This window comes from Trichechus manatus, unplaced genomic scaffold (assembly GCF_000243295.1).
Source record: "Trichechus manatus latirostris isolate Lorelei unplaced genomic scaffold, TriManLat1.0 scaffold00032, whole genome shotgun sequence".
In the NCBI taxonomy this organism is placed as follows: domain Eukaryota; kingdom Metazoa; phylum Chordata; class Mammalia; order Sirenia; family Trichechidae; genus Trichechus; species Trichechus manatus.
The window spans coordinates 12,464,071-12,490,969 of NW_004443968.1; the positions used below are offsets into that span (position 1 = coordinate 12,464,071).

At 40.9% G+C, this 26,899-nt stretch overlaps 1 protein-coding gene across 1 annotated transcript in view; it reads left to right on the forward strand.

The window, feature by feature from the left end:
• Positions 1-26,899, forward strand: part of CAST (calpastatin) — a 119,124-nt gene that overhangs the window by 43,564 nt on the left and 48,661 nt on the right. The window contains 1 exon segment of the mRNA XM_023730076.1: positions 23,696-23,755. Coding sequence (XP_023585844.1) covers positions 23,696-23,755 — 60 coding nt within the window.

Sequence of the window (26,899 nt, forward strand, 5' to 3'; positions counted from 1 at the left end):
GGGTTCCTCCAGTCTCAGTCAGACCATTAAGTCTGGTCTTTTTACTAGAATTTGAGTTCTGCACCCCGCCTTTCTCCTGCTCCATCAGGGACTCTGTTGTGTTCCCTGTCAGGGCGGTCATTGGTAGTAGCAGGGCACTATGTAGTTCTTCTGGTCTCAGGCTGATGAAGTCTCTGGTCTGTGTGGCCCTTTCTGTGTCTCAGGCTACTGCTTTCCTTGTGTCTTTGGTGCTCGTCATTCTCCTACTCCAGGTGGTTGGGACCAATTGATGCATCTTAGATGGCCGCTTACAAGCTTTTAAGACCTCAGATGCCACTCACCAAAGTAGGATGCAGAAAATTTTCTTACTAAGCTTTGTTATGCCAGTTGACCTAGATGTCCCCTGAAAGCATGGTGTTGGGTGATAATTCTTAATTGGGCAAGGATGCCTTGCTCCCACTGAATGCAAGAGCATGACCAAAACACCCTCACACCTTTTTAAATGCCCTCTATCTAGTTAGATGCTACCTCCCCTTGTTAAGAACTACTGAGCTCATTATTTTTGTGGAAAGCCATAAAAATAATTACTCAGTATTACTTCCATTTTTTAAAGGCACTTTACATCTCCTAAGACTTGTTATGATAGTCTTCTGAGCAAGTCTGGACCTTGGTCTGCATTGGAGATTTGGGTGGAGATATGGCAATATGACGTCATTTAACCGATGCTGTATAGTAAGTACTCTCCTGTCTATAGTAGCTATAGTAATAAATTATTAGAAAGTGACTAATAGGTTCCAGTAAAAGAATGTATAAGCATAATCAATTAGAACAGAGTGCTAATAGTTACAGATGGTGGTTGTTAGGTTACGACGAGTCGGTTACGACTCGTAGCGACCCCACATACAACAGAACAAATCGCTGCCCAGTCCTGTGCCATCCTCATAATTGTTGCTATGTTTGAGCGCATTGTTGCGACCACTGTGTCAGTCCATCTCATTGAGAGTCTTCCTCTTTTTCACTGACCCTTTATTTTATGAAGCATGATGTCCTTCTCCAGGGACTGGTCCCTCCTGATAACATATCCAAAGTACATGAGACAAAGTCTCGCCGTCCTCGCTTCCAAGGAGCATTCTGGCAGTACTTCTTCCAAGACAGATGTGTTCATTCTTCTGGCAGTCCATTTACTCAAAATTACGATGTTCTAGCCATAGGCTGAGTACTTTACATGCTGTGATGATAATTCAGCTGTGAGATAGGAACTATTATTTTGCCAGTTTTACAAATTAAGAAAATAAGAGATTGATCTCTTTAATTACCACACTATATTGTTTCTCAGGACATATTTAATAGCTCTCCATGCAATACTTTCCAGAAAATGAGCTTTCGTGCTAAAAAGTTGTCATCATAGTCGCATTCAGCTAGAGTTACTTCTGTTCTTATTTAGAATGCAAGCTTTTTACTATACTGTGAACCCCCTCAAAGACAGGGCCCACATCTTTGTACCCCAGCATCTACCATGGTGCCTCCCGCAAAATAATTTCTCAATAAATACTTATTGAACGGAAAACCATATTGATTATAATATGAATAGATCCCTAAAATGCTGTTGCATTAACGTAGAGATTTATCCTGAGTAGGTAGAAAAGATTAAAAAAATATTAAGTTTGTTCTCTAGGCTTTACAAATAAAGTTTTTAAAACTTAACATCTGTTTGTTTTTTGGCTAACGATTAAAGAGTAGATAAGCAGAAGAGGAGCCCTGGTGGTGCAATGATTAAGCACTCAGCTGCTAACCAAAAAGTCAGCAGTTTGAACCCACCAGCCACTCCAAGGGAGCAAGATTTGTCAGTCTGCTTCCGTAAAGATGACAGCCTCGAAAACCCTATGGACAGTTCTGCTCTCACATGGGGTCACCGTGAGTCGAAATCTGCTTGATGACACCTAACAACACTCAGAATAGATCAATCAAAAAAGCCTCCAGGGTCAGACATGGTGCTAGGGATACAGAGTGAGGCATGATTCATGTAAACAAATACAAGAGACAGTGTGAAAAGTACTAGAATAGCATTTCCGTCAAGGTCTGTAGAAGCTCAGTGGAAGATTGAGGAAAGGGGGGTGGGTTTAAGTTTAGGGGCCTGTTTTGCTGCAGATGAACATTAGGAATATGAATCCTTAAAGGAGATCTGCAACCAGGATGCCAGTCTAAAGCAGGAAATAACCAACAGCCAAGGCAGACACACATTCTGAGGACAGAGTTGTTCTTCAAGTAGAGTACAGTCAATCAGAGGCAGGACTTCTCAGAAGTAGGGTATACTACCAAGTTCCCAAGCATTGGCTCATCATTCATTATTTTCTTTATCTCTTTCTCTGACACTTTCCCCAGACTTCTAGTCCAGAGACTATAGTTTTTCCCTCCACACTTCTACATGTGCTGTTTTGTGGGATTGAGAGTTCTAGTTAATTCTAGGAGCTTCCGATGAGATGCATTGTACTGGGAAAATCTGCTGCAAAAGGCCTCTTTCAGGTGTTAAAAAGCAAAGCTGTCACCTCAAGGACTAAGGTGCACCTGACCCAAGCCATGGTATTTTCAGTCACCTTATATGCATGCAGAAGGTGGACAATGAATAAGGGAGACCGAAGAAGAATTGATGCCTTTGAATTATGGTGTTGGTGAAGAATATTGAATGTACCATAGACTGCCAGAAGAACAAACACATCTGTCTTGGAAGAAGTACTGCCAGAATGTTCCTTGGAAGAGACGATGGTGAGACTTCATCTTACTTACTTTGGACATGTTATCAGGAGGGACCAGTCCCTAGAGAAGGACATCATGCTTCATATAGTAGAGGGTCAGCGAAAAAGAGGAAGACCCTCGATGAGATGGATTGACCTAGTGACTGCAACAGTAGGCTCAAACATAACAATGCTTGTGAGGATGGCGCAGGACCAGGCAGTGTTTCATTCTGTTGTACATAGGGTCGCTATGAGTTGAAACCAACTTGATGGTACCTAACAGCAACACAACTGATGATATGGTCTTGACAACTTTTTCTTGTAGACAGACTGATCTGCCTTTGCATATCAGCTTCAAATAGAAATTCATAGATTGCTATTTTGTCCTGGGGCTCTACACATTTTACTAGAGACCCCCCACCCCCATCGGACTGTGTCTGTGTTGTCAGTCTTCTAATCAGACTTTGAGAAGTTGTAGGTTCCTGCTGCTCATCTTCCTGTTTCTTTCTTCATCAACCAACCCAAGGTGCTAAAGAGGACAGACAACCTCATCAGCCGTCAGAATAACCAGCCCCTGAATTCCATGCATTTCTTGTCTCTAAGGATACACTTACCTTAATCTCATTTCTTATTTCATGTCTGGCTGCTACCACCTGGTAGATACATATCCTGAACTAGATTAGGAGAACCTCAGATCTCATTTTACTCACCTTTTATCATTTTTACTGATTGCTCTCACAGGAATGGATGGCACACCTTAGTTACAAAGTTGTTGCTTGATCTGCTTTGTTGTTGGTGTATGTTTGTTTCCTAGAGATCCCTTTCCTACTCTTCTTTAAAAAACAAAAACATTATTTTATTTGTAGAGGATTTCTTATACATAAGTAAGAGGGTTTGGATCTGTTTTTATAGAATTTACTTTGATAAACATGTTTTTTTATTGCCAACTCAGTTATAATTTTCCTAGCTGTGTGTGGTTGGTACATATTGATCATAAGACAAATAGGTAAGAAGTAGGTGGGTGGGGAAGATAACCCTTACTAGAATCTCACCAGTAAGTCTTGCTGATGGGTTACTAAGGAATGATAAAGGGAACTGTAATATAAACAAACCAGAAAACAAGCCAAACCTACTGCCATGGAGTTGATTCTGACTCGTAGCGACCCTAGAGGACAGAGTAGAACTGCTCCATAGGGTTTCCAAGGCTATAAATCTTTATGGGAGCAGACTGCCACATCTTTCTCCCACAGAGCTTCTCATAGGTTCAAACCACTGACCTTTTGGTTAGGAGCTGAGTGCTTAACCACTGTGCCACCAGTGTTCCTTGTAATATAAGCAATGCCTCCTGACTGGCAAAAAGTTGTGCTTTAACAGTTGAGGTCTCCTTAGAAAAAGGAAGAGAAAGTTCTCGGTCCTCAAACAAGGTACAGGTGAGTAGGGTAATGCCACAGACTTTCCCAAGGCCCTGGGGCATTCCCATCCCTTGTCCTGGGAGTGCTCTCACCTTTTTGGAATTCTCTAAGACAGTGTTTTATGAAGTATGTTCTGGAGACCATCGGCATCATATTCACCTGAGTTACCGTTAAAGGAATCCTTGAGTGGTGCAAACAGTTAATGTGCTGGGCTGCTACCCAAAAGGTTGGAGGTTCAAGTCCACACAGCAGTGCCTCAGAAGAAAGTCCTGGCAGTCTACTTCCAAAAAATCAACATTGATGAGCCTATGGAGCACAGTTCTACTGTGATACATATGAGGCTGCCATGAGTCAGAGTCAACTTGAGGGCAACTGGACCTTGTTAAAAATGGTTATTTTGCAAGCCCCACCTCAGCCTATCCAGTAAGATTAACTGGGGGTGGGGCTGGGGAATCTATGGCTTAATAAGCTCTCTAGATGAATCCTTACACCTGTTGAGGTTTGATAACTGCTGTTTTAAGGAGCGAGTTGGACTATAGAGCCCATCTGTAAGTCTTCTTCTGGCCTTAGCAGTGCAGTGAAATCTTGATGAGAATTCTAGCTATCCACAGGGGTTCAGGCTTCTGAATCATAGGTGCCCTATGGAGTTCTGGACTGATTGATGTTCATGGCCCACTTTTGGAGGCTGAGCAAGGGCCTGGACTACCCCCATTTCACTCAAAGTTGCCGCAAGTGATTGAGACCCTCTTAGTACATGAGCATACCACTCTGAACTCTGTAATGGATTGAGGCCCAGCACAGGTGACTTAACTATCAAAGACTAAGAGCCGACCCTAGAGCCTCCAGAATTGCCCAGAAAGAGTGGAAGCAGAGGTGTGGCGTGAGAGAACACTTCCTACAGAGAAACTAGGGGGTGAGCCTTCTATATATATTGTTTCTTTATTACCTATAGGAAGAGGGTGGCCAGGAAAGTAGCAGAAAATTGGAAACATTCGTATATTTTTAAATTATATGTGCTTTTTCTACTTCCTCTTTATCATGAAAATAGGAAATTGTGTTTATATTCAACAGGGTGATTAAAATCCTTTTATATAATTCTATTACTATGAGTAGTAATTATCAGAGTCCCTGAGTACAGATGTTCTCATGCAGACAGTATGTCTAAAACAGTGCCTCACCTGCTTTCAGACATGCCTCGTCTAGTCATATGTATTTACAAAGATATGTCAGATTCAGAGGTCTTAGTCTACAGCAGAGATCTGAAACTGGTGACCAGAATTTTTATCTTCCAGGATTCTTAGCTTCTCGTTCATACTTACCATCTCTTTGTCTGTGCTGTATTCTGAATATCCTCATGTCTAGCTTTCAGTTGCCGAAATCTCTCGTCAGCTACATACAGATTATACTTTAAACTTTTTTTGCTTTATGGTTTTTAGTCTTTCCTTTGTCTCTGAAGTTTAAAACATTTATTTTAAAGTCTCTTTCAGATTGTTCTGTTATCTTTAGTTCTTAAAGTGCTATTACAGACTCTATTTTTGTAACGGCAAACTCTCCCTTATGGTGCTTTACTTCCTCATGGAGTCTGAAAAACGTGACTTGGAGCTCATCTTCAAAGAAGATTGTTTTTCACAAGAACACCTTTTCCCCTGTGTTGCAGACATGTCTCTACCAGATAATTTTTAATACACCTCTACCTGGGATTATTGAACTTTCAACAGTTAATATCTTGGCTCGTGGCCTCCATTCCACATGCATAAAGTGCATTTAGTCCTTGAATGCCCAAGTGGCACAGATTTGGAATTCCTGTTTCTCACGTATGTCTATTTTTACACCCATGGCACCAGCCAGAAGGAAACCTTCCTTGCCATTCCTCTGGGCAGGCGGGAAGTTTCAAGGCCTGGTTTTGTGCATGATTAGTTGTTAGTAGTAGCTCCTGGCTTCATGCCAATAGCTCAGCATGAGGACTGCAGCCAGGCAAGATTCCTTTCTAATTAGGGAATTAAATTCCCAGCACCCAGCTGTTAAATCTGTTTCTAATATCTTCGTGAACCATTCGGCTTCAGACCTGCTCAATGGAGAACTTTGAGTTCCCTCTCCATTTGGTTACTTGGAGATTTCCCTTCTTTCAATCTTAAGGAGCCCTGGTAGCACAGTGGTTAAGCTCTTGGCTGCTAACTGAAGGGCAGGCAGTTTGAACCCACCAGCCGTTCCGCGAGAGAAAGATGCGGCAATCAACTTTTGTAGATTACAGCCTTGGAAACCGTGTGGGGAAGTTCTACTCTGTCCTGTAGGGTTGCTGTGAGTCGGAATCAACTTGCTGGCAACGGGTTTTTTCAAGTTTAGCTATGTGTTTGCGTTTTTTGTTAAATTTTATCCAGTATTTCTAGGTGTCTGGAACAAAAGGGGGTACTTCTATCAGAATATAAACTAATTTTCTTAGGTTTACACAACGTATTTAAAGTGTTTGAAAGCCTTTAAGTGGGGAATGCGCACTCTGGTTTCTCATAAGGCCCACCCACCTCCCGCCCCGCTCTTATTTTTATACTGGCCTGATTCACTCATTCATGTCACCCAAAACATATTTTCTTCTGAGCTTTAAATTTCTGATGTACAGAGGTAGACAAATATTATTGTGAAAAATTTCAATTAAGTAATTTCATCTGCATCTTGTTTTTGTTTGTTTTTTTAACATTGTTGCAGCTAAACTGTGTTTTGGATGTGTGTGGCGTCAGGGATTTCTCTAAATGTTCCATAATGCTTGCCTGTGAATTACAGCAATGTTAGGATTGGTGATGCCTACAGCATACTGTTTCTTCATAGTGCAAGAAGGGATATGTGCTACAGGCATAGTCACAAGTATCACCTGTGGAAATTGAGTGGTGGTTTCTGTTAACCTTTAATCCCTAGAATATTCTTGAGGTACTGCAGGATCAGCAGGTGTGCCTTTGTCCCCCTTATCTTTTTACGGAACATCTAGGCTCTTCAGTAACATGGGCTGGCATTATTAGCACCAAAAATCTTCCTTTTAAAACTGGCAGGTGGTGATAGGGAACCCGAGGTTGAGTAAGGACAGTGTTGACATGTAGTGGGGTTGTTAACCATTGTCATAGGGCAATATGTGTACTGTTTAACAAGAAACTATTTTGTTCTGTAAACCTTCATCTAAAGTAAGAATAGCAGTACCACTGGAAGAATGTAATCGACATCACTGAATTGTACATGTAGGAATTTTTGAAATGGTGTATCTTTGGCTATGTATATTTTCACCAGAAAAAAAAAAAGGTCCTCCAAGGTGAAGAAGGGAGAGTGTTGACATGTTGTGGGGTTGTTAACTAATGTCATAAAACAGTATGTGTACTGGCTGTTTAATGAGAAACTATTTGTTCTGTAAACCTTCACCTAAAGTACAATTTTAAAAAAATTAAAAAAAAAAAAAAACTGGCTGGAAGATACTTTTGAAAAGTCATTTCTTTCAACCAAATGAAAGTGTGAATAGAGACAATTATCGGGAGGGAAGTACTAATGGATAACATGGTAGAAAACAAGTTATTCAATTACCATTTCATTGACCCACTATAAAGCCATTTTGTTTTAAAATACCTAAAGCAGCAGTTCTCAGTGTAGGAGTTTCAGAATCACCTGTGGGGCTTATAGCTTTTTATACTACAGTCTTCCCTCCTTCTTCCCTCGTAAGTTTCTAGGCTTCCATTACCCTTCTCCTCTCATCCTCTCCCACTCCCTGTGATGATTCTATTACTGGCCCACCTCTATGCCTTGTGTTAGGAACGACTGAGCTAAGGTGTTCCTGCTTGGCCAGTTACATTGTCCAGTGTCTTAGCATGACACTCACTGACAGCAATCACTATATATATTTTTCATCTAAAATATTTAAATATTAATGCCAGCATATTTTGCATATATTTTCAGTTATTAAGTTAGTGACCATTTTTCCCCTAGCAGTGTTCTAAAATGTACCCCAAACTAAATCTCTTCTACATGATAGCTTACAGTGACCTTTGAAGTTTAGAACATCAGCCCTGAGGAGTCCACATCATTAAGAAACAAAGTACCCCCGCTTAGTGAATATTCAGATTTCAAACAGGAAAGGTAACCTCTTTTGCCTGTTGAGTTTGATCCTTCCACTGGTTTCAAGAGTATTTTAATTATTACATGATTAGATGCTGAACTATTTTTAAACAACATCCTTGTGGTGAACCAGGATTCTTAGTCTAGCTGATTGGAATTGTTACCTTCTCTAGCTTTTACGACCATCATTCTCAGACCTGTTGACATGTTTCCAAAGATTGACTATGATGAACACCCATCTACACACTTGCAAATAAAATCTTGGCTAACATGCCCCAATTGCATTCCAATTGAACCAGTGGTAGACCACGTCTTTGTGTGTCTGTGTGCACCTGCTCTACATCCACCTAAAGGCCAATGAACTGAAGATTTGGCTAGTATTTAAAATGGAAAGACAACTAACAAATCAAAGAAAAGCTTAAAGAACTTTCTAGCTGGGACTAATGTTCGAGAAGGTTCTAGAGTGCTCGGGGGAAGAGGTTGGGTCCAGCAGCATGTGTGTGTAGTTTGGAAAACTCTCCAGAATCCAGATATTTGAAAATAAATGGAAAGAAGTAAAAGAAACCTATGATTTATTGGACAACTACTGTGATAAGCAGTTTACGTAAGTTTTCATTTAATCCTCTCAACAGCTCTAACAGGTTACTGGGTAAGGGATTATTATGACAGTTTTATAAATGAGGAGACTATAGCCCAGAAAGATTAACTATCTTAACCTGGGTCACATAGATAGCAAGATTCTATTTGGTTCTAAAGTTCTTTCCAGTAGACTATACAGTTTATATCTAGGCAGTTTAAATAATTGAGAGAGGAATTTGTATCCAGAATCAAATAAGCACTAGAAATCAATATTGTGCTCTTTATTGTTACGCTCAATATCTTTAATACTATGGAAATTCTCTCTGGGGAGTGAGGTTTCCTGCTTGTGCAAAAGAGAGTATTGTACACTGATTACAATTAGCAGGTAGTCATTTGATTGACAGAATTTCTTTAGCCATTTTATGGAGGCAGTAGTTGTTAGCTGCCGTTGAGTCAGCCCCGACTCCTGGCGACCCCATGTGTCATGGAATGAAATGCTGCCAGGTCCTGTGCCACCCCCATGATACGTTGTGGATCGGACCTGTGTGATCCATAGAATTTTCATTGGCCAGTTTTTGGAAGTAGATTGCGAGGCCTTTTTTCCTAGTCTTTCTAGTCTGGAAGCTCCATTGAAACCTGTTCAGCATCATAGCAACATGCACGCTTCCACCGACAGACAGGTGTTGGCTGCACATGAGTTACATTGGCTGGGAACTGAACCCAGATCTCCTTCTTGGGAGGTGAGAATTCTACCACTGAACCACCAGTGCCTCGTTGGCAGTAGATTAGAAATAAATTAGCTGTGATTGAATACACTGAAATCCTTAAATACCGGAATTAAATAGTACATAGCTAAAAACTCCTTTATTGTGTAAGAAATGCAGAACTTCTTTTTAGGTTGAAGCATAAACAGGAGTGCTCATATTTTTATATCAATTTAAATTAAACCTAATTAAAAATCTATTTTTCCATTCCATTGAGTTTTTATCTGAGGGGAAAGTGGGATGAAATGCAATGGAAGGTACTATTATTATTCCCATTTTACATATGAGGAAACTGAGGCACAGAGCCATTAATAAATTTGCTCAAGGTCACACAAGTTGTAGCAGAGCTGGGATTCAAGTGGCCTGGCTACAGAGCCATTCTTGTAACCACTAAGCAATTCTGCCTCTTAAATGTTTGCAAAAGTTAAACTTGCTATCACTGTGCATTTGTGAATTTGTTTTTCGTAGATGCTTTCAGGAATGACATTTTATTTCACTCTCTATTTTCATTTTGATTATTTGAAGATCAGCTTGGATAAGAGAACCGTGTTATAATTTTCATAATTTAAGCCTTTGTATTAAGAGCCTGCTTCAGTGAGAAGCAGGCTGCAAGAATGGTTATGTGCCAAGCCCTGTTCTCAGCCCCATAGGATGGGCTTTTTAATCAAGATTTCCTCAGAAGTTCCTCCTCACTTTCTGTTCGAGACATTTTCAGTCTATCGTCCCTGTAGAGACTGAGGCTGGCGTTTGGCTTTATAGCACAAGGGCCCATGAAAGGTCGCCATGTTTCTCTCACCCTCCCTTAGGTCTACACCTAAGGAATGAATGCACTATGGAGTGAATGCACTTTGGAAGCCAAGCTAAAAGGCTTCTGAGATGATTGTTCAGCAGAGCTCAAACTTTTTCATTCTTATAAAATATCATCAATAATTATTGTTATGGATTGAATTGTATCCCCCCCAAATATGTGTTAAAATCCTAACCCCTGTACCTGTAACTATGACCCTGTTTGGAAATAGGGGTTTTCTTCTGTTGTGTTAATGAGGCCATACCAGAGTAGGGTGTGTCCTAAACCTAATCACTTCTGAGTTATAAAAAGATCAGAAGAGACATAGAGATACACACAGGGGGAAGACAGATGCCAAGGAACACCAAGGAACATTAAGAAACACCAAGCTGGCAGACACTAGAAACTAGAAGAGAGTCTCACAGAAGGAATCAGCATGGCCCAGACCCTGACTTGGACTGTTAGGCTCCAGGTAGAACTGTGAGAAAATAAGTTTCTATTCTTTAAAGCTACCCACTTGTGGTATTTTTATTACAGCAGCACTAAGTAAAACAATCATATATGCTTTAGATGAGCTCATTATATTTTAGGATTTATACAAATCTGTGCTCTTGTTACCAAGATTCCTGTTTCTTGTTTGAGTGGAACATGGACCTAAACAAACTATGCCTTGAATCCAAAGAAAATGTCATAATGTAAAATAATTTTGTACTTTTTTCTTGGAGAACGATAAACAAGATTAGTGTTTAACTTCTCAAAACAATGGTCACCACACTGCCATTCTGAGGCTGAGGGAAGAAAAATTTTTGAGGCTGTTGGTGTTCATATAATAATAAAAAATTACTACTGATTATTGACTTATCATGTACCAGGCTTCGAACCAAGCTCTTAGAAATGCGCACTCATTTAACCTTCACAACCACCTTATGAGGTAGGTTTTGTTTTTATACTCATTTAACAAAGTAAAGAAACTCAGACTTAGGGTAAGCAGCTTGGCTAACAGCTAAAATTAGAACCCAGGTCTGTGGACCTAGGAGCCATTCTCTTAACCCCAGTGCTTCCCAATTGAACGTCTTTGGATACATTGTTTAATAAGCTCCACATAATTATAGCAGATATAATATTAGAGTTGCAGAACTAAACATTTCTCAGCCCTGACAGTTTACAGATGAGGAAACTGAGTTCCAGAAAGTTAAGAGCTCATGATCACACAGCTTGTCAAGGGCAGTCTTCCTCATTTTCTTTGTGTAGCTTCTATTAGCTGAATTTGTTTGACTCACAGCATAAATGCTTGCCTGACAGACCTTCTGTAGGGAAGGGGCCAGAAGAGAAATGTGGGCTGTCCTTTCTGCCTCTGAATTCTCTGCTTTGCTTTGTCTTGGGCAGCCAAAGGTCAAACATTTTTGGAATTATTTCATGCACCAAGTAAGGCAACCAGGGTTCCTACAGGCAGGAACAAAACCAAGAAGAGATGCTTTTTTGCTCTTGATGACGAATCTATGCTGTGAAGCTTGCTCTTGCCCACAAAATAATTATTATCATCCCAGAAAAAGATATTGGAAGACTGGAATTTACAAAGCAATGAAGCAGTTGCCTTAGTACCGGAAGCTAGACTTCATGCTGTATATGGATTTTTCATAGCACTTCAGGTGGTCCAGTGTCGGAACTCATAATCAGACACTCTCAGGGTGTCGCCAGACATTCTACAGTCTCTTTGGCTTGGATTTAGATCACAGATCAGCTGTGGCTATTGTCCTAGTTGCAAGGCAACACTTGGATGTTTATTTTGAGGTCTGATGTTGCATCAGAGGCCGAAGCTTCAAGTGCACTCTACTTCCCAGAGCAAGTAATACTTAGAAACACTAATTTTGTTCTAAATCAGTGTACCCATTTAGTATATTTTATGAATTTAATATACATATATAATCTTCCATCCTCCCCCCTCCATAGTGTTCAGATGACTGCATTTTTGCTGTGTTCAAGTCCATCTAGCCTATTGCATGGTCTCTAAGTTGTGCTCAAGCTGTTGTGCTCACCTGGAATGCCTACCCCTATCCCAGCCTCCATCTCCATTTGTTGTAAATTCCAAACATTTTGATTTTTGAAATTAGGAGACTCAACATTTTATAGCAAAAGTCCATGGGCATCATAGTCAGATCTAGGTTCAAATCTCAGCTCTACAACTTCTTAACTATGTGATCTTAGATAAGTTGCTTAACCTCCGAGCCTCAGTTTTCTCTTTTGTAAAATGGAAATAATAATGTTTACCTCCCAGGATTTTATAAGGATATATTGAAATCAGATAGGTAAAGCACTGTAACTGTTCTGGCACATGGAAGATTCTATAGTCCCTACCTTCCTGTTGATGGCACCACGGTAAATATTCAATAAATAATCCCCATGTCCTTCATAAAGCCTTTCCTAACTATCTTCCAAACCTGCCCTTCAGAAGTAAAGCCTCCTTCTTCTGGTCTCTTAGAACATCGTATTGTACTTAAGGCCTTATCACAATCGACCTTGTCTTACACTGCATTCTGAGGTGTAAGCTGTCTTCCTAACTAGGTCTGCTAGCACAAAGCCATGCTCTTTCTGAAAGGGACAGACTAACCTCGTTCATAATGATCCATTGTTTGTCTTTCATTGAAATCATGATCTCTAGCATGACTAAACACTATACAGTACAGCCTGCAAGAGCCGAAACCTGTGTAAGGCGGAAACCTGTCAGAGAAGGAAAACTCAAGTATTTTCCACTAAAACAAGTGATGGAAAAGTGGTAAGACTGCACCTCGTCAAAGGTGGAAAACTTGCGAGATCTGGAAAACAAGGCAGTCCCTTCAAGTTCTGGCTCTCACAAGTTTTCATTGTACTTTGTTAGGTGACTGTATTGCAGGTCTCTTTAAAAGCACCATTATTATGCTTCATAATTAAAGGTATTGCAAGAAACCTGTTATGATGTCACAGCTTGGCCAACAGTAGACAAACTTCAGACTTAAATAGCTGAATAGTCATTTCCTTAAGTGAATCATTATATAGAAATGATTATATAGAATCACCACTGTAGAAAGAAAGATATAAACCTGTACCAATGGGTCCATAAATGGTGTTTGTGAAGAACGTCAGTACTTTCCTTAGAAAAGCCCCTCATCAGCTGCCTATTATTTGTCCCAGGTGTCTTCCAGGAAATAGCTCAGGGATTTTTTTCTGCATGTGTGTTTTTTTGAAGTTGTACAACTCCTAGGTTGATGACAGGAATGATGTAGATGATGCTATCCTGATCAGTTTTCTAACCGGCGCTTTGAACAGAATTTCTTTTTTTTCTCCTTGTCATTCTTTTTAAAATAATTTATTCTATTTGTTTGCTGTTGTTGCTGAGAATACACACAGCAAAAACACACACCAGCTCAAGTTTCCATATGCACAACTTGCTGACATTGACCACACCCCCAAGCTGTGCGGCCATTCCCACCCTCCCCCTCCGAGGCACCCCTCCCACACCAAAACAAGCCCTGTGCCCCCAAGGTTCCCATCCAGTCCCTCAAGTTGCTGCTGTCCACCTGATGCCATATAGGTAGATCCCAAAAGAGCACAACGCTCAAGGCAGACATTCTCCACCAGTCAAGCCAAATCTCTTTATGGCTGTAAGAAGACTTCAGGGGATATTTTTGGTCCAAAGTCCAAAGGGCATCTCAAGGCAACAGTTTCAGGGGCTTATCCAGCCCCCATGGCTTGAGAAAGCCTGGACTCTACAAGAACCTCAAATTCTGTTCTGCAATCCCCTCCTACTCTCTCCCTGCTCCCCAAATCAGGACTTTTCTACAGAATCCCTGATCAAAATGTTGAGGAATAAACCTCATATAATGTTGCTTTTGAGCCGTCAGATACTCTTGTGTTTATTCATGTACAAATTCATACGTTGATTTTACAAATACTTAAGCACCTACTTACTATATGTCAGGCTCTGGGGATACAGCAGTGACTGAGACAGGTATGGCCCCTGCCCTCACAGAGCTTACATTCTGGTTGGTTTATAGATCTTTTGAGGAAAGAACTTTTTTCTTTTTACATCCATGATTTCCTTTCTTTTCATTATTTGAGTTATGTTATTACATAAGAACCTGGTCATGGTTCAGACACAGATTATTTGTTTTTCCCTTGTACATTTAACAGAACTAATCTTAAAAGTTAAAAAATCAGTTATTGATTTTTCAGGTTTTCTTAATTTAGGTTAGTTTTAATATTTGGTTTGTGCTTTTCCCAAATTGCCCTAACGTTTGGTGTCTAGTTTGGTTCTCACAATAACCCTGTGAGACACGTGGTATTCCCACTGTGAGAAAGTAGATGCTTAGCACATTCGATTGACTTGTGTGTGGACTCATGGCCACTAAGACATCAGTGAGACTGAAACTTAAGTCTTCTGATTTATTAATTATGTTCTTGATTCTGGCTTTATTGGTAAACTTGAGACGGTAAAACTATATCTTCATTTTTTCTTTAAATGAAAAATTAATTGGCAATTAGAAAATGGAAACAAAGGTTTGATTCAGTAGTGATTTTTGAGCGCCCTTCTGCTACTGCATACTCAGCACTGTGGAGGCACTGAGGGAGTGGAAGGCCCCTGCCTCTTGATAAATTGCATCCTCACTGATGAGACGTGACATACACTTTAAAAAGAGCTCAGTGGTCCTCCAACACAAGATATGACTAAGTGTTCAAGTGAGAATTACAAACATATGTAAGAGCTGAGAAAGTGATATGAGCTAAAGTAGATGCAAGAGTTGTATCTTGGGCTGAATCTTCAAGGGTAGGGATAGGTGGGTTTGGGCAGGGAAAAGACCTCTAGGCAGTGAGAACAACAAGAGGAAAGGCTTAGAGATGGACATAAGCATGATGGTGATGATGGTGATAATAATACCTAGCATTTGCTTAACAATTATCACATGCCAAACACTGTTCTAATAGCCTCACATACATTACTTCACTTATTTTTAAAACAACCCTATTGAGGTAAGTAGTGTTGCTATTCCCATTTTACAGATGAGGAAACTGAGGCACAGAAAGGTTACATAACTTGCTCGAGGTTGCCCATGCTTTAAATGTCAGCTGGAATTCCACCAAATAGTCTTTGAGTTCAGGAGCCTTGGTGGCGCAGTGGTTAAAGCAATCGATTGCTAACTGAAAGGTCGGTGGTTCGAAACCACCAGCAGCTCTGAGGCAGAAGGATGTAGCAGTCTGCTTCCGCAGAGATTTACAGCCTTGGAAACCCTATGGGGTCGCTATGAGTTGGAATCGACTCAATGGCAGTGAGTTTGGTTTGGTTAGTCTTGAGTTCAGAACCTCCTCTCAAACTCTTAGGCTGCCTGGTGAGATATTCATGAGACTATAAGGACATCATCCTGGCTGGAGAGGAGACTTAGGTTGGAGCCCTAGTGAGAGACATAGTTGATTAAGTAGGCTAGGTCAGATAATGAAGAGTCTAAAACTCAGGCAGAAGATGTTGGGCCTTATGACACAGAGGGAAACCACGGAGAATCTGATGTTTTATCAAAGTGGAAACATGGTGCACATTTAGTTCAGAGATTAGTCAGGAAGCCATAGACAGAAAGGATTAAGAGATAGAGATGAGGGTGGAGGTGAGGGTGGGAGAGGATAAGGCAAGGAAACCATTAGAAGGCACTTGCCTTAATCCAGGTGTACGTGATTACATGATTAGGCTAGGAGAGTGCGTGGCAGTAGAAATGAAAAGGATAGAATGGTGTTGCAGACTGAAACTAGCACTGAGTCTGAATCCAGGTGATTCAGGGCCAGGTGATTTCCCTGCATTACCTAATTTGGTCCTTATGGCAACTCCAGAGGCAGGTGGTATTATCCTCATTTTACAGATGAGCAAATGGAGGCTCTAAGAAGTTAATTACCTTGGACTAATAAGTGTTGGAGCAGGAATATGAGCCTGCATGTTTCTCTGGGATTGCTCACTTAATGTAGTTTGGTGATAAAGCAGGTAAGGTTTTTTTATTTGATTTGATCCTCCCGGCCTGCTGATAAGGTAGGGAGAGTTGCTCACACAATAAATGATACTTAAAGTCATGGGATAGATCAGCTTTCTGAGGGAGCAGTAATACAAGAGAGACAGCAGAGGGCTTGTGACGGTGTATGAAAGAACACACCGAGAAAGAAGGGAGCAAGTGGAAGAGGCTTCCAGAAGGAAAGAGGTCAGAGGCATGGAGAAAGAGCCTGGGGCTCCCAGTGTCTCAGTGCCCAAGTAGAGACAGTCAGTGATTCAGTGAAACTGCTGATCGTTTATCAAGTGGAAAAGGAGAGTAGCTGTATGTGGCCCGATGTGCTTAAAAAAGCCCCCTTGCTTTTGAGTCAGTCCTGACTCACAGGGACTCTATAGGATAGAATAGAACTACCCCATAGATTTTCTAAGGAGTGGCTGGTGGCTTCGAACTGCTGACCTTTTGGTTAGCAGCCAAGCTCTTAACCACTGAGCCATCAGGGCTCCTACATACTTACTAACCCTCAACAAAGACAGATCAGGTATATGGAAGGTGATTACTGCTGCAGGTGGGAGGATATGGGAAGGCTGCCAGCAGTGGGGTGGGAAGAGGAAGCAAGGTCTGACGGGAGGAGAGAGAACTGGACTCATCTGATGCCCCACTCCTGTGTGATTTCTGAACCAAGCCAGCAAGGAACAAGGGGAGCAAAGTCAAGGAGAGGGAGTGAGGATTCAGGTGAACCAGCTGGAAGTGCCTGGAAGAGACTGAAAGTCTGCTGGGAGACAAGCAAGAGGTGAAAGGACTCTCATGTGGTAGAAGAGAGATATAAGGAGCTAAGAGAATGACTTTCATCAGCCAGATTTAATGGCAGCAGGATAGACTAGCAAACCCTCTAGGACCCCCGCCCCTCTTACAGAAGACCTTACCCTCCTCACCTGGCCCAATCACTAAAACCTGTGAGAGAACTCACAGCCCTCTCCACTCCCATCAGCATCTTAAGACTTTGAGGTTGGTTCTGGGTCTTGCGTCTCCCCTCTCACAGCCTCACTAGACACACTGCAGGATCAAGGTGAAGCCCTGGATAGAGACCTGCAGTAGGTAAGAATGGGGTCAGCAGATTGCTGCACCCAACAAACAGCTCCTTTAAAAGGACCCCATGTCTTTCTTAAAAGCCTGTGAGCAGCCATCTAAGATACTCCACTGGTATCACCCCTTCGGGAGCAAGGGAGAATGAAGAGAACAGGATACAAGGAAAAGATTAGTCCAGAGGACTAATGGACCATGGCTACCAAGGCCTCCACCAGACTGAGTCCAGTACAGCTAGATGGTGCCTGGCTACCACCACTGACTGCTCTGACCGGGATCACAACAGAGGGTCCTAGACAGAGCTGGAGAAGGATGTAGAACAAAATTCTCACACGCAAAAAAGACTAGATTTACTGGCCTGACAGAGACTGGAGAAACCCTGAGAGTATGGCCCCCAGACACCCTTTTAGCTCAGTGGTGAAGTCACTCCCGAGCTTCAACGTTCAGCTGGGGATTGGACAGCCCCATAAAACAAAACGGGACTAATGAGGCACAGCAGTCCAGGGACAAGGACTAGAAGGCAGGACGGGACAGGAAAGCTGGTGATAGGGAACCCAAGGTTGAGAAAGGACAGTGTTGACATGTCGTTCGGTTGTTTACCATTGTTGTAGGGCAATATGTGTACTAACCGTTTAATGAGAAACTGTTCTGTAAACCTTCATTTAAAGTACAAAAAAAAAAAGAATTATCTATGTGAGATCAAATTGACAGCAGCAACTCAGAAGTTTTGATGGGAAGCCTAGGGGCAGTGAGTTGAAGATAATGGTGATGGAATAATTCGGAGAAGGATAGTGATAATAGCAGCACAACTGGAAGAACGTAATTGATGTCACTGAATTGTACATGTATAAATTTTTGAAATGGTGTGTCTTTGGCTGTGTATATTTTCACCAAAAAAGAAAAAAAGTCCTTCAAGGTCAAGAAGGGAGAGTGTTGACATGATGTGGGTTTGTTAACCAATGTCATAAAACAATATGCGTACTGACTGTGTAATGAGAAAACTATTTGTTTTGTAAACCTTCACCTAAAGTACAATAAAAAAAATTAAAAGGACCCCATCTGGTGGAGAAGACTGTTCAGAGCACAATTGTGTAGTTAATGTGCCTAAAAGAGTGATATCGGTAAGTGGACTGGGATTGGAGAAGGAGGATGCCCACTAAGACTGATTGCAGTGGCACCGAAGTTATGATGCCAGGACTCAGGCCTGGGAGCTACTGAAATGACTTTAAAGGAAAGGTGCATAGGATTTGGTATATTTGCGGGGAGAGAAGGACTCCACCAAGTGGCATATGTGTGAGAAAAATGTAAAGTGGGAGATGAGTGAGATGTGCTTTGAGACAGGGACGTCTGGTGGCCTGAAGGAGAGGTTCTGTGTTTGAGATGAGGTGGGACTGGACACTGGGGGTCTTCAAAGGCAAGTGAAAGAATTTTTGTGATAGAGTGGGCAGCAGGAGTCATTGCTGATTCTACTCCAGGGGGTGACGTGGGCGTGAGAGCGGCACGCAGAAAGGTTAATCTGGCCGGCGTAGGTGGGACAGCTGACAGGCTTGAGTCTAGGAGAACTTTGCAAAACTTACATGAAAAAGCAAAACAGTTTCCATTTTCTAAGGGTCTTAGAGCATGTTATCTGCCCTGCATATTGCCAATTATTTACTGTGGTAAACTTCCAAAATTATTATAGTGTCAAATGAACAAATTTAAAGAGAGTTGCCGAGTACAGGCAGTCCCTGGGTTACAAACGAGATCAGCTCCGAAGGGTGTTAAGTCGAATTTTTAGGTTAAGTAGGTAAGTTGAAACAGGTGCATGAGGTTCTTATTTGCCTTACTTTACAGCAAGAAAAGGCTCAAAAGCTTGTCAGTAATTTAAAAGCTGCACATGCAGCAAGTGAAGGTGATTGTGATGAATTTGTTGCAAGTAGGGGTTGGTTCAGTCATTTCAAAATGAGGACAAATTTATATAACATTAAAGGGCAAGAACGAGTTGTCAGCAAGTTGGACATTTATAACCCAGGGACTTACTATAATTCCAGAAAGTAAATTACCCGTATTAGTTAAGTACAGGATTAAGTACTTAATCCATTTTTCTATGCTGCAACTAATCTTTTTTTTTTTTAAATCAATATTAGTTTATTTTAACGCAGCCTAACAATGTTGTTGCGGGCCATCAAGTCGATTCTGAATCATGGAAACCCTATAGGACACAGTTGAACTGCCCCATAGGGTTTCCTAGACTGTAATCTCTACAGGAGCAGATGGCCAGATCTTTTCTCCCACTGAGCCACTGAGTGTATTCGAACCACTGACCTCTCAGTTAGCAGCCGAGCACTTTAAACATTGTGCCATCGGAGCTCCTTAACCTAACAATACAGCAAGATTACTTAAGATGGGCTTAGAAGTCAAACATCTGTTTGGTCATAAACGACTCTCTTCATAGCTCAGTTAGAGCACTTATTGTAGCATAAACCTACTTCATGTCTCATTGTTTCACTGGAATCTGAGCTCTTCCAAGGCCACGATCATCTCTTATTCATTGTGTGTGTATCCTTAGCCTCTGTCTCATGGCTTTTTAAATAGCAATTGTTAAATGGGTGGGTAGGTGGAGGATGATATATATAAAGGCGGTTTCTCTGCTCTTTGTTACCCTGATTTTTTGCCTTATCTCAAGATTATAAATACACAAGATTATAAATAATTATAAATTAATCAGTTCTCTGGATATTAGTATATTGGATTGTTTGGGAGGGAAAATATAGCTGCACTTCAGTGTGATTTGTAGCAGTAGTCCCATGTAGATGTTTTGGTGTGTATGAGCTCTGATGGCTTATGCTCTGATTCTGGCTGCCTCCTGATGTTAGCAGGACTGGCTGAGTAGTAGAGGCTGCGGGAGGGCCCTAGTTTAGAAATCAGGTGGCCTGGGTCCCAGACCTAACACACACTACTCGGGGGTCCTCATGCATGGGATGCTCCTCCCCAGCCTTCTGTCTGCTTATCCTTCAGTCACCACATTAACTGTCACTTCCTCAGTATCACCTGCCCCTTGGACTAGTTCTGATTCCCTAGTCTGTGCCCTCATGGGACCCTGTGATTTTCCTTTGTAACGTTTGCCGTAAGTAATTATTGGTGTGATTATTCTACTTATGCCTTCTCTGACCAGGCTATAACTTTCACAAGGGCAGGGATATGTTAGGAAGATTTACCACTGTGACCCCAGCACCTAGCATAGTACCTGGCACAAACTGTCCCAGTACCTAGCACAGGTTCTGGATAAACATTTGCTGAGCCAGTAAACTATGATAAACCTTGGATAGGTCACTTCACCTCTATGAGCTTCAATTTTCCTCATCTACTTAAAACAAACATATTAAAACCCGTTGCTGTCCAGTCACTTCCAACTCATGGCGACCCTATAGGACAGAGTAGAACTGCCCCATAGGGTTTCCAAGGAATGGCTGGTGGATTCGAACTGCTGACCTTTTGATTAGCAGCCGAGCTCTTAACCACTGTGCTACCAGGGCTCCAAAAGGTTATTTCTAACATCGTGATGAATGAATGAATTCTTCAAAGTTTTTTAATTATAAAAGTTATTTATATACATGATTAGAAATTCAAACAGTACAAAAGGATTTAAAGTAAAAGTATATTCTTTCCCGTACCAGAGGTGACAAGTATTAAAAGTTCCTTGTTTTTACTGATATACTAAAATTTAGTAAGCCACAGTCAAATTAATTAGTAACAGGGGAGAGAGGAACGTATTCTCCTTGTTTCCAGCCCCCATGAAGTAGCTTTCATGTTTTAGTTTCAAAATGCCTAGCACCTTAGTCATGAGATAAAACTTTCATGGAGGAGCCTATGCTGAGAGCAGGTAGGGCCAAGACCTTCAGCTAAGTTCTCATTTTAACATGCTTCATGCTTATTTATAGTTATTCTGTGTAGAGCTTTTACTGTTCTTGGTGGTTTTTTGAAAGTTGTCTTTTTAGGATTTGAGCATTACATCCACATATTGCTTAATAAAGTACTAAGGCAGGTTGTAAAATTCAGAGCTATGTGATTTTATGAATGTGGTAATAAATTTGAATGTTCAAAAAATAAGTTAGTGTTCCTCAGGAGATTTACATCTGAAAGGACACTTTTCTGTAAAGTATTTGGTTTCTTTGGTGGTTTTGTATGGTTAAGGGAAATCTTTGAAGGAATGGGATGCAGCAAAGTGGAGCTTCTTGAGTTTAAGTGGAAATTTGTACATCCAATCCTAAAGTGGAAAGACAGAAATATAAATTATATAAGTATTATATAAATATGGAGACATTAATCCCCACAAATTGTTTAAAAATGTTCTCCGTGAAAAAAGGGCATTCATATATTTGTCCACTAATTTCATGGGGGAAAATATACCTTGGTACATCTTCCTTTCTTTATCCCAAAGGGAATGTGAGTGAGGCTGCTGCTCCATGCCCTGGTACAATGACTGTGTGTGTGTGTGTGTGTGTGTGTGTGTGTGTGTGTGTGTGTGTGTGTGTGTGTGTGTACACTGGGGTGGGGGGTGCTCAGTTGATGACTAAGAATGCTTGAGAATAATTAAGTTCATATGATTATATTTCGAAAATCAGTATATAAAAAAACTTTGGACTTTTTTCTGTAAATTATGATAATTTCACTTTAATTATGGGCATCAACATGTTCTACATTAACTGAGCCCCATGAGGAAAGTGATTTTGTTCATGGGCCATAGGTTATCGTGCGTTTCATCCAGCCCACTCCCGTGAGCCGTAGTGTTGGGGGTGTGGGTGGTGCTGGGAGAAGTAGGCCCATCCTGCTCTGTGACTCAGCCTCTGAGGTGACTCAGGGCCAGGCATTGGAGCAGAGTGAAGTCCGCATTATCGGCTTCTCTGGGTATTGTTGGCAGGGCAGCAGCTGTTTACTGACAGTTGGTTACTTAAGAAGGCAACCCGTGCCAGGTGGAATCCCTGGGCTCTAAAACCTAACGGACTCAAATGTTAAGGAGGCTTAAATGAGCCTGGGTTGGAATTTGTAAGGACAGTAATTGTCTGTTTAATATTAACCAGAGTAATACAAGCTGAGTACTAGAATAGAACTCAATACCATGTAAGTCTCCACGTGCACATCCCACTGTTTAGGTGAGTAGATTGCAGGGGCTGATTTCACCACCCCCATGTATCCCTAGGAAAAGTGTTTCTTGAGTACTTCAGAACCCTAGTGGCGCAATGTTTAAGAGCTTGGCTGCTAATCAAAAGATCGGCAGTTCAAATCCATCAGCTGCTTCTTGGAAACCCTATGGGGAGGTTCTACTCTGTCCTGTAGGGTCCCTGTGTGTCAGAATCGACTCAACGCAGTGGATTTGGTTTTAGTTTTTTCAGTTCCCATTCATCTCCTCCTGCCCTCCAGGGAGGAGTCCAGATGAGACAGATAATAACAGCAAAGTTCCCTCTGCAGCCCCATCTCCTACCTTCTTTTCCTTTGTGACACTGAAAGGACGATTCTAATCCATCCAAGTCTCCTTCCCAGTGTTTATGTCTTTTTCTATTTTGAGTAAGGTCTTAGAATAGTATGCTGGGTACATTTAATGCGCATTACCTCAGATACTTAGAACCCTGTAAATTAACTGTTGTCCCATTTTATATGCTGGGAAAACTAAGGCTCGAAGTCACACAGCTAGTAAGTGGCAGAGCTGGGATTTGAGCCCAAATCTATTGAGTTTCAAAGTCCATGTTTCTCAAAACAACACAAATCCTAATTATAATAATATTTATCGAGCACTTATTATGTGCCGGGCAGCAGTTATAATAAACTTACAAGGTAGTTTTTATCTTCTGAAGAAAAATTGAGGATGGGGAAACTGAAGCTCAGAAACTTTAAGTTGCCCAAGATTATTTTATAAGTAGCAGACCTGAAATTGGAACCCATGTTTATCACCCACTGGGTAGCACCAGCTACTGGACTTTTGTAGGGGCTGGTGCCCTAAACTAGGTAAGAGCAAGGTAAAGAGTTACAAGTGACTGTGGCTTAAGAGTGAGGTATTAGTAGTTCAGTGGTAGAATTAGAATTCTCACCTTCCATGTGGGAGACCCAGGTTTGATTCTTGGCCCGTGCACCGCATGCGCAGCCACCACCTGTTTACCTGTGGTGGATTGCGTGCGCTGTGATGCTGAACAGGTTTCACCAGAGCGCATGGCAGCTAACAATAACAGTACGGCTTAAGGAGGAGCTGAAGGTGTAGCTTGCAGGTTAAATACAATCATACTTTATGTTTCCTTTCTAGGTGTCAGCATCCTCTGCTGCAACCAGCAAATCTTCCAGTATGAATCCCACAGAAACCAAGGTATGAATAGCCTTCAATAGTTAACTTGGGTGAATACTACTTTAATTGATTATATTGTAAAACAAAACAAATGTAATTGCTGACAGATGAATTTTGTGTTCCAGGAAGATCAAGTTCATGAAAGTAAATGTTTTCTCCCTATTTTATGAGGATTTTTGGAAGATCTGCTCTCCCTCACCCCAGTATTTACCTCAAACATCATCTTTGCACACCTACATTATTTAGAATGCCTAGAAAATAGTAGTCACCTAGAGTATTTTTGGTCTTAGACTTAATAGAGTTTTTTAATTATCAGAGAATCTACATTTCTCTGAATCGAAAAAGAATATACATTATTAACTTCTTGGTAAAATGATTTTATTATTCTGGCCAATTAAAATATATACATAAGAATGAGAAAAGTTACGCTAAATAAACATGGAAGGAAATAAACCATAAGGATACCATCTTATTGAGAAACCTTTGTTGAGCTCTATTTTGAGATTTACTGTAATAATCATTTCTTGGTATCACAAAAGAAAAAAATAACGTCCTCTTAACGAGATTGTCACATAGGGTAAACCTAGTTCTGAAGAGTTGACTGAAAACTGTTTTAAGCCCTATCCCTTAGTTACAACGTCTCAAGCTCTGTTTTGTGGGGAATATTCCAGGGTGGGGTTTAAAAGAGGGAACATTTTCACAGTACTCTTAACTAATTCTTATGAGCCAATGTTCTTTAGCGCCTTTGAAAGCCACCCCAGCTCCATTATTATTAAATTGCCCATTTAAAATCGCCAACCTACTTTTGCTTTCTGCCTTCCACTTATATTACTTTGACATCTTATAAAGATCCTATCCCAGGTAACATGGCACCATAATTCAGTACTGTTGAGGGATCCTATGACCTCCTTTTGAACTATTTTTAAAGGACATTGTAAATATCTTGAACCACACTATCCAAATCTACACTCTTAGGTTATCTGGCATTCATTTTTGTTTTTAAATTTATTTTTTAATAAAAAATTATGTTATATTTTTTTATTTTGTATTTTATACTTACATTAATTTCTTAATTGTTTTAAAGATATACTTTATCTCATCAGCAATTGCCCTATTAGCCGTCACTACTTATTTTTATGAAGTCCAGTCTTAAAAGGCTATAAGAGAAGCATCTACAAAAAAAGACGTCTCACTGAACTTACAGTCCCTGAAAACTAAAGAAAGGAGATAGAAAGGAGAGCCAGAAAATGTAAGATTTCTTTCGGTTCACATTTGACCCATTGCCTCATTCTACCCCATCCCCCGCGACTCTTGCAACTCCTGGACCAAGGCTTATTTCAAGTGTGCCCTGTTATCTAGAACAAGTGTCAGCCAACTCTTCAGCCTCACTATTCAGTAATCATGAGAATTCCTGGCAGATCTATGAAGCCAGGGGGAAGGCAAGATAGAAGAAGTAGCAGAAGGAGCGAGAAGACAGGGAGAGACAAAAATATGCATATGATGAGGTATCACCAATGGCTGACTGGGGACCAATTTTGGCCTGGATTCTCTTTCCATGATGAGTTTAAATCACACCGTTCTCATTAATCATTTTATCTTCATGTCTTCAGATGTTTGGCTCATAACGTCAATACTAGCCGCCTCTTGGGGATTTTCACAAGCTCCAAATATTTTGAGCTCTTAGAGAAAAGATACTTTTCAAGATGACGCCTAGGCCAAATCTTGCCATGGTCTACACCTTTAAAGGAAAGTCAATCTAGCTCTGAAGGGAGTGATATGTTTAGATCTTAGTCCTACCTCGCTTGTTCTTGGCACATTAGAATCTATGGTAGTCATATAGCCGGCAGTAAGATGAAAGTCACATCATTTCTGATCAGGATGAGAAGGCTGAACGGCCATGTAGCTGGGTCACTGGAGCCAGATGGCCATGCCAGCTTTAAATCCTGGTTCCACACCAGCTGTGAATTTGGGCAACCTCTCTTTGCTTTGGTTTCCTTATCTGTACAGTGTGGAGGAGAATGATAGTAGTACCCATTTCACAAGGCTGAGTGAAGAAACACACATAAGCATATTGCACAGTGCTTATCCCACAGCAAATGGAGAGACAGCATAGTGCACTAATTGAGAACACACAACCCCAGCTCCTTGGGGAAGTTATTTAACTTCTGTGTGTCTTGGTTTCTCATCTGTGAATGGGGATGATAATACCTGTCTCATAGGGTTACTGTGAAGATTAAATGAGTTGGCACATGTAAAGCTTAGAACAGTGCCTGATACCTAAGAAGTTATTGTGAAACAATAATTATTAGAGCATTTTAGAATGAAGGACACCAAAGACACAACAAAGATATTAGCCCAAGAGACTTAAAAGGGCCATATAAACCAGAGACTCCATCAGCCTGAGACCAGAAGAACTAGATGGTTCCTGGCTACCACCAATGACCACCTTGACAGGGAACACAAGAGAGAGTCCCTGACGGAGCAGGAGAAAAGTGTGGTGCAGAACTCAAATTCACATAAAAAGACCAGACTTAATAGTCTGACTGAGACTACAGGAACCTCAGAAGACAAGGCCCCCAGACTCTCTGTTAACCCAGAACTAAAACTATTCCCAAAGCCAACTCTTCAGACAAGATTAGACTGGACTATAAAACATAAAATAATACTCTTGAAGAGTGTTCTTCTTAGTTCAAGTAGATACACGAAACTAAATGTACAGTTCCTGTCCAGAGGTGCGATGAGCAGGCAGAAAGGGATAGGAGCTGGTTAAATGGGCATGAGAAACCCAGGGTGGAAAGGAGTATGCTGTCACATTATAGGGATTGCAACTAGGATCACATAACAATACGTGTATAAATTTTTGTATGAGTAATTAACTTGAGCTGTAAACTTTCACCTAAAGCACAATAAAAAAAAAAATTGTTGGAGAATAAGTCCATTTACATTCACTGTAGATAGTAATAAGAAGTGACTTCTGCCATTTTGTTATTTTTGTGTGTGTGTCTTAAGCCTTCTTTGTCCTTTACTACTGCTTGCTTTTGTTTTTGCTGGTTTATTATAGTGGGCTGTTTTGGTTCCCTTCTCTTTTCCTTTTATGTATGTTTTTTTGGACAGTTTCTTACTGGTTACCATAAATATTACATTTAACAGCTTGTATTCATAACA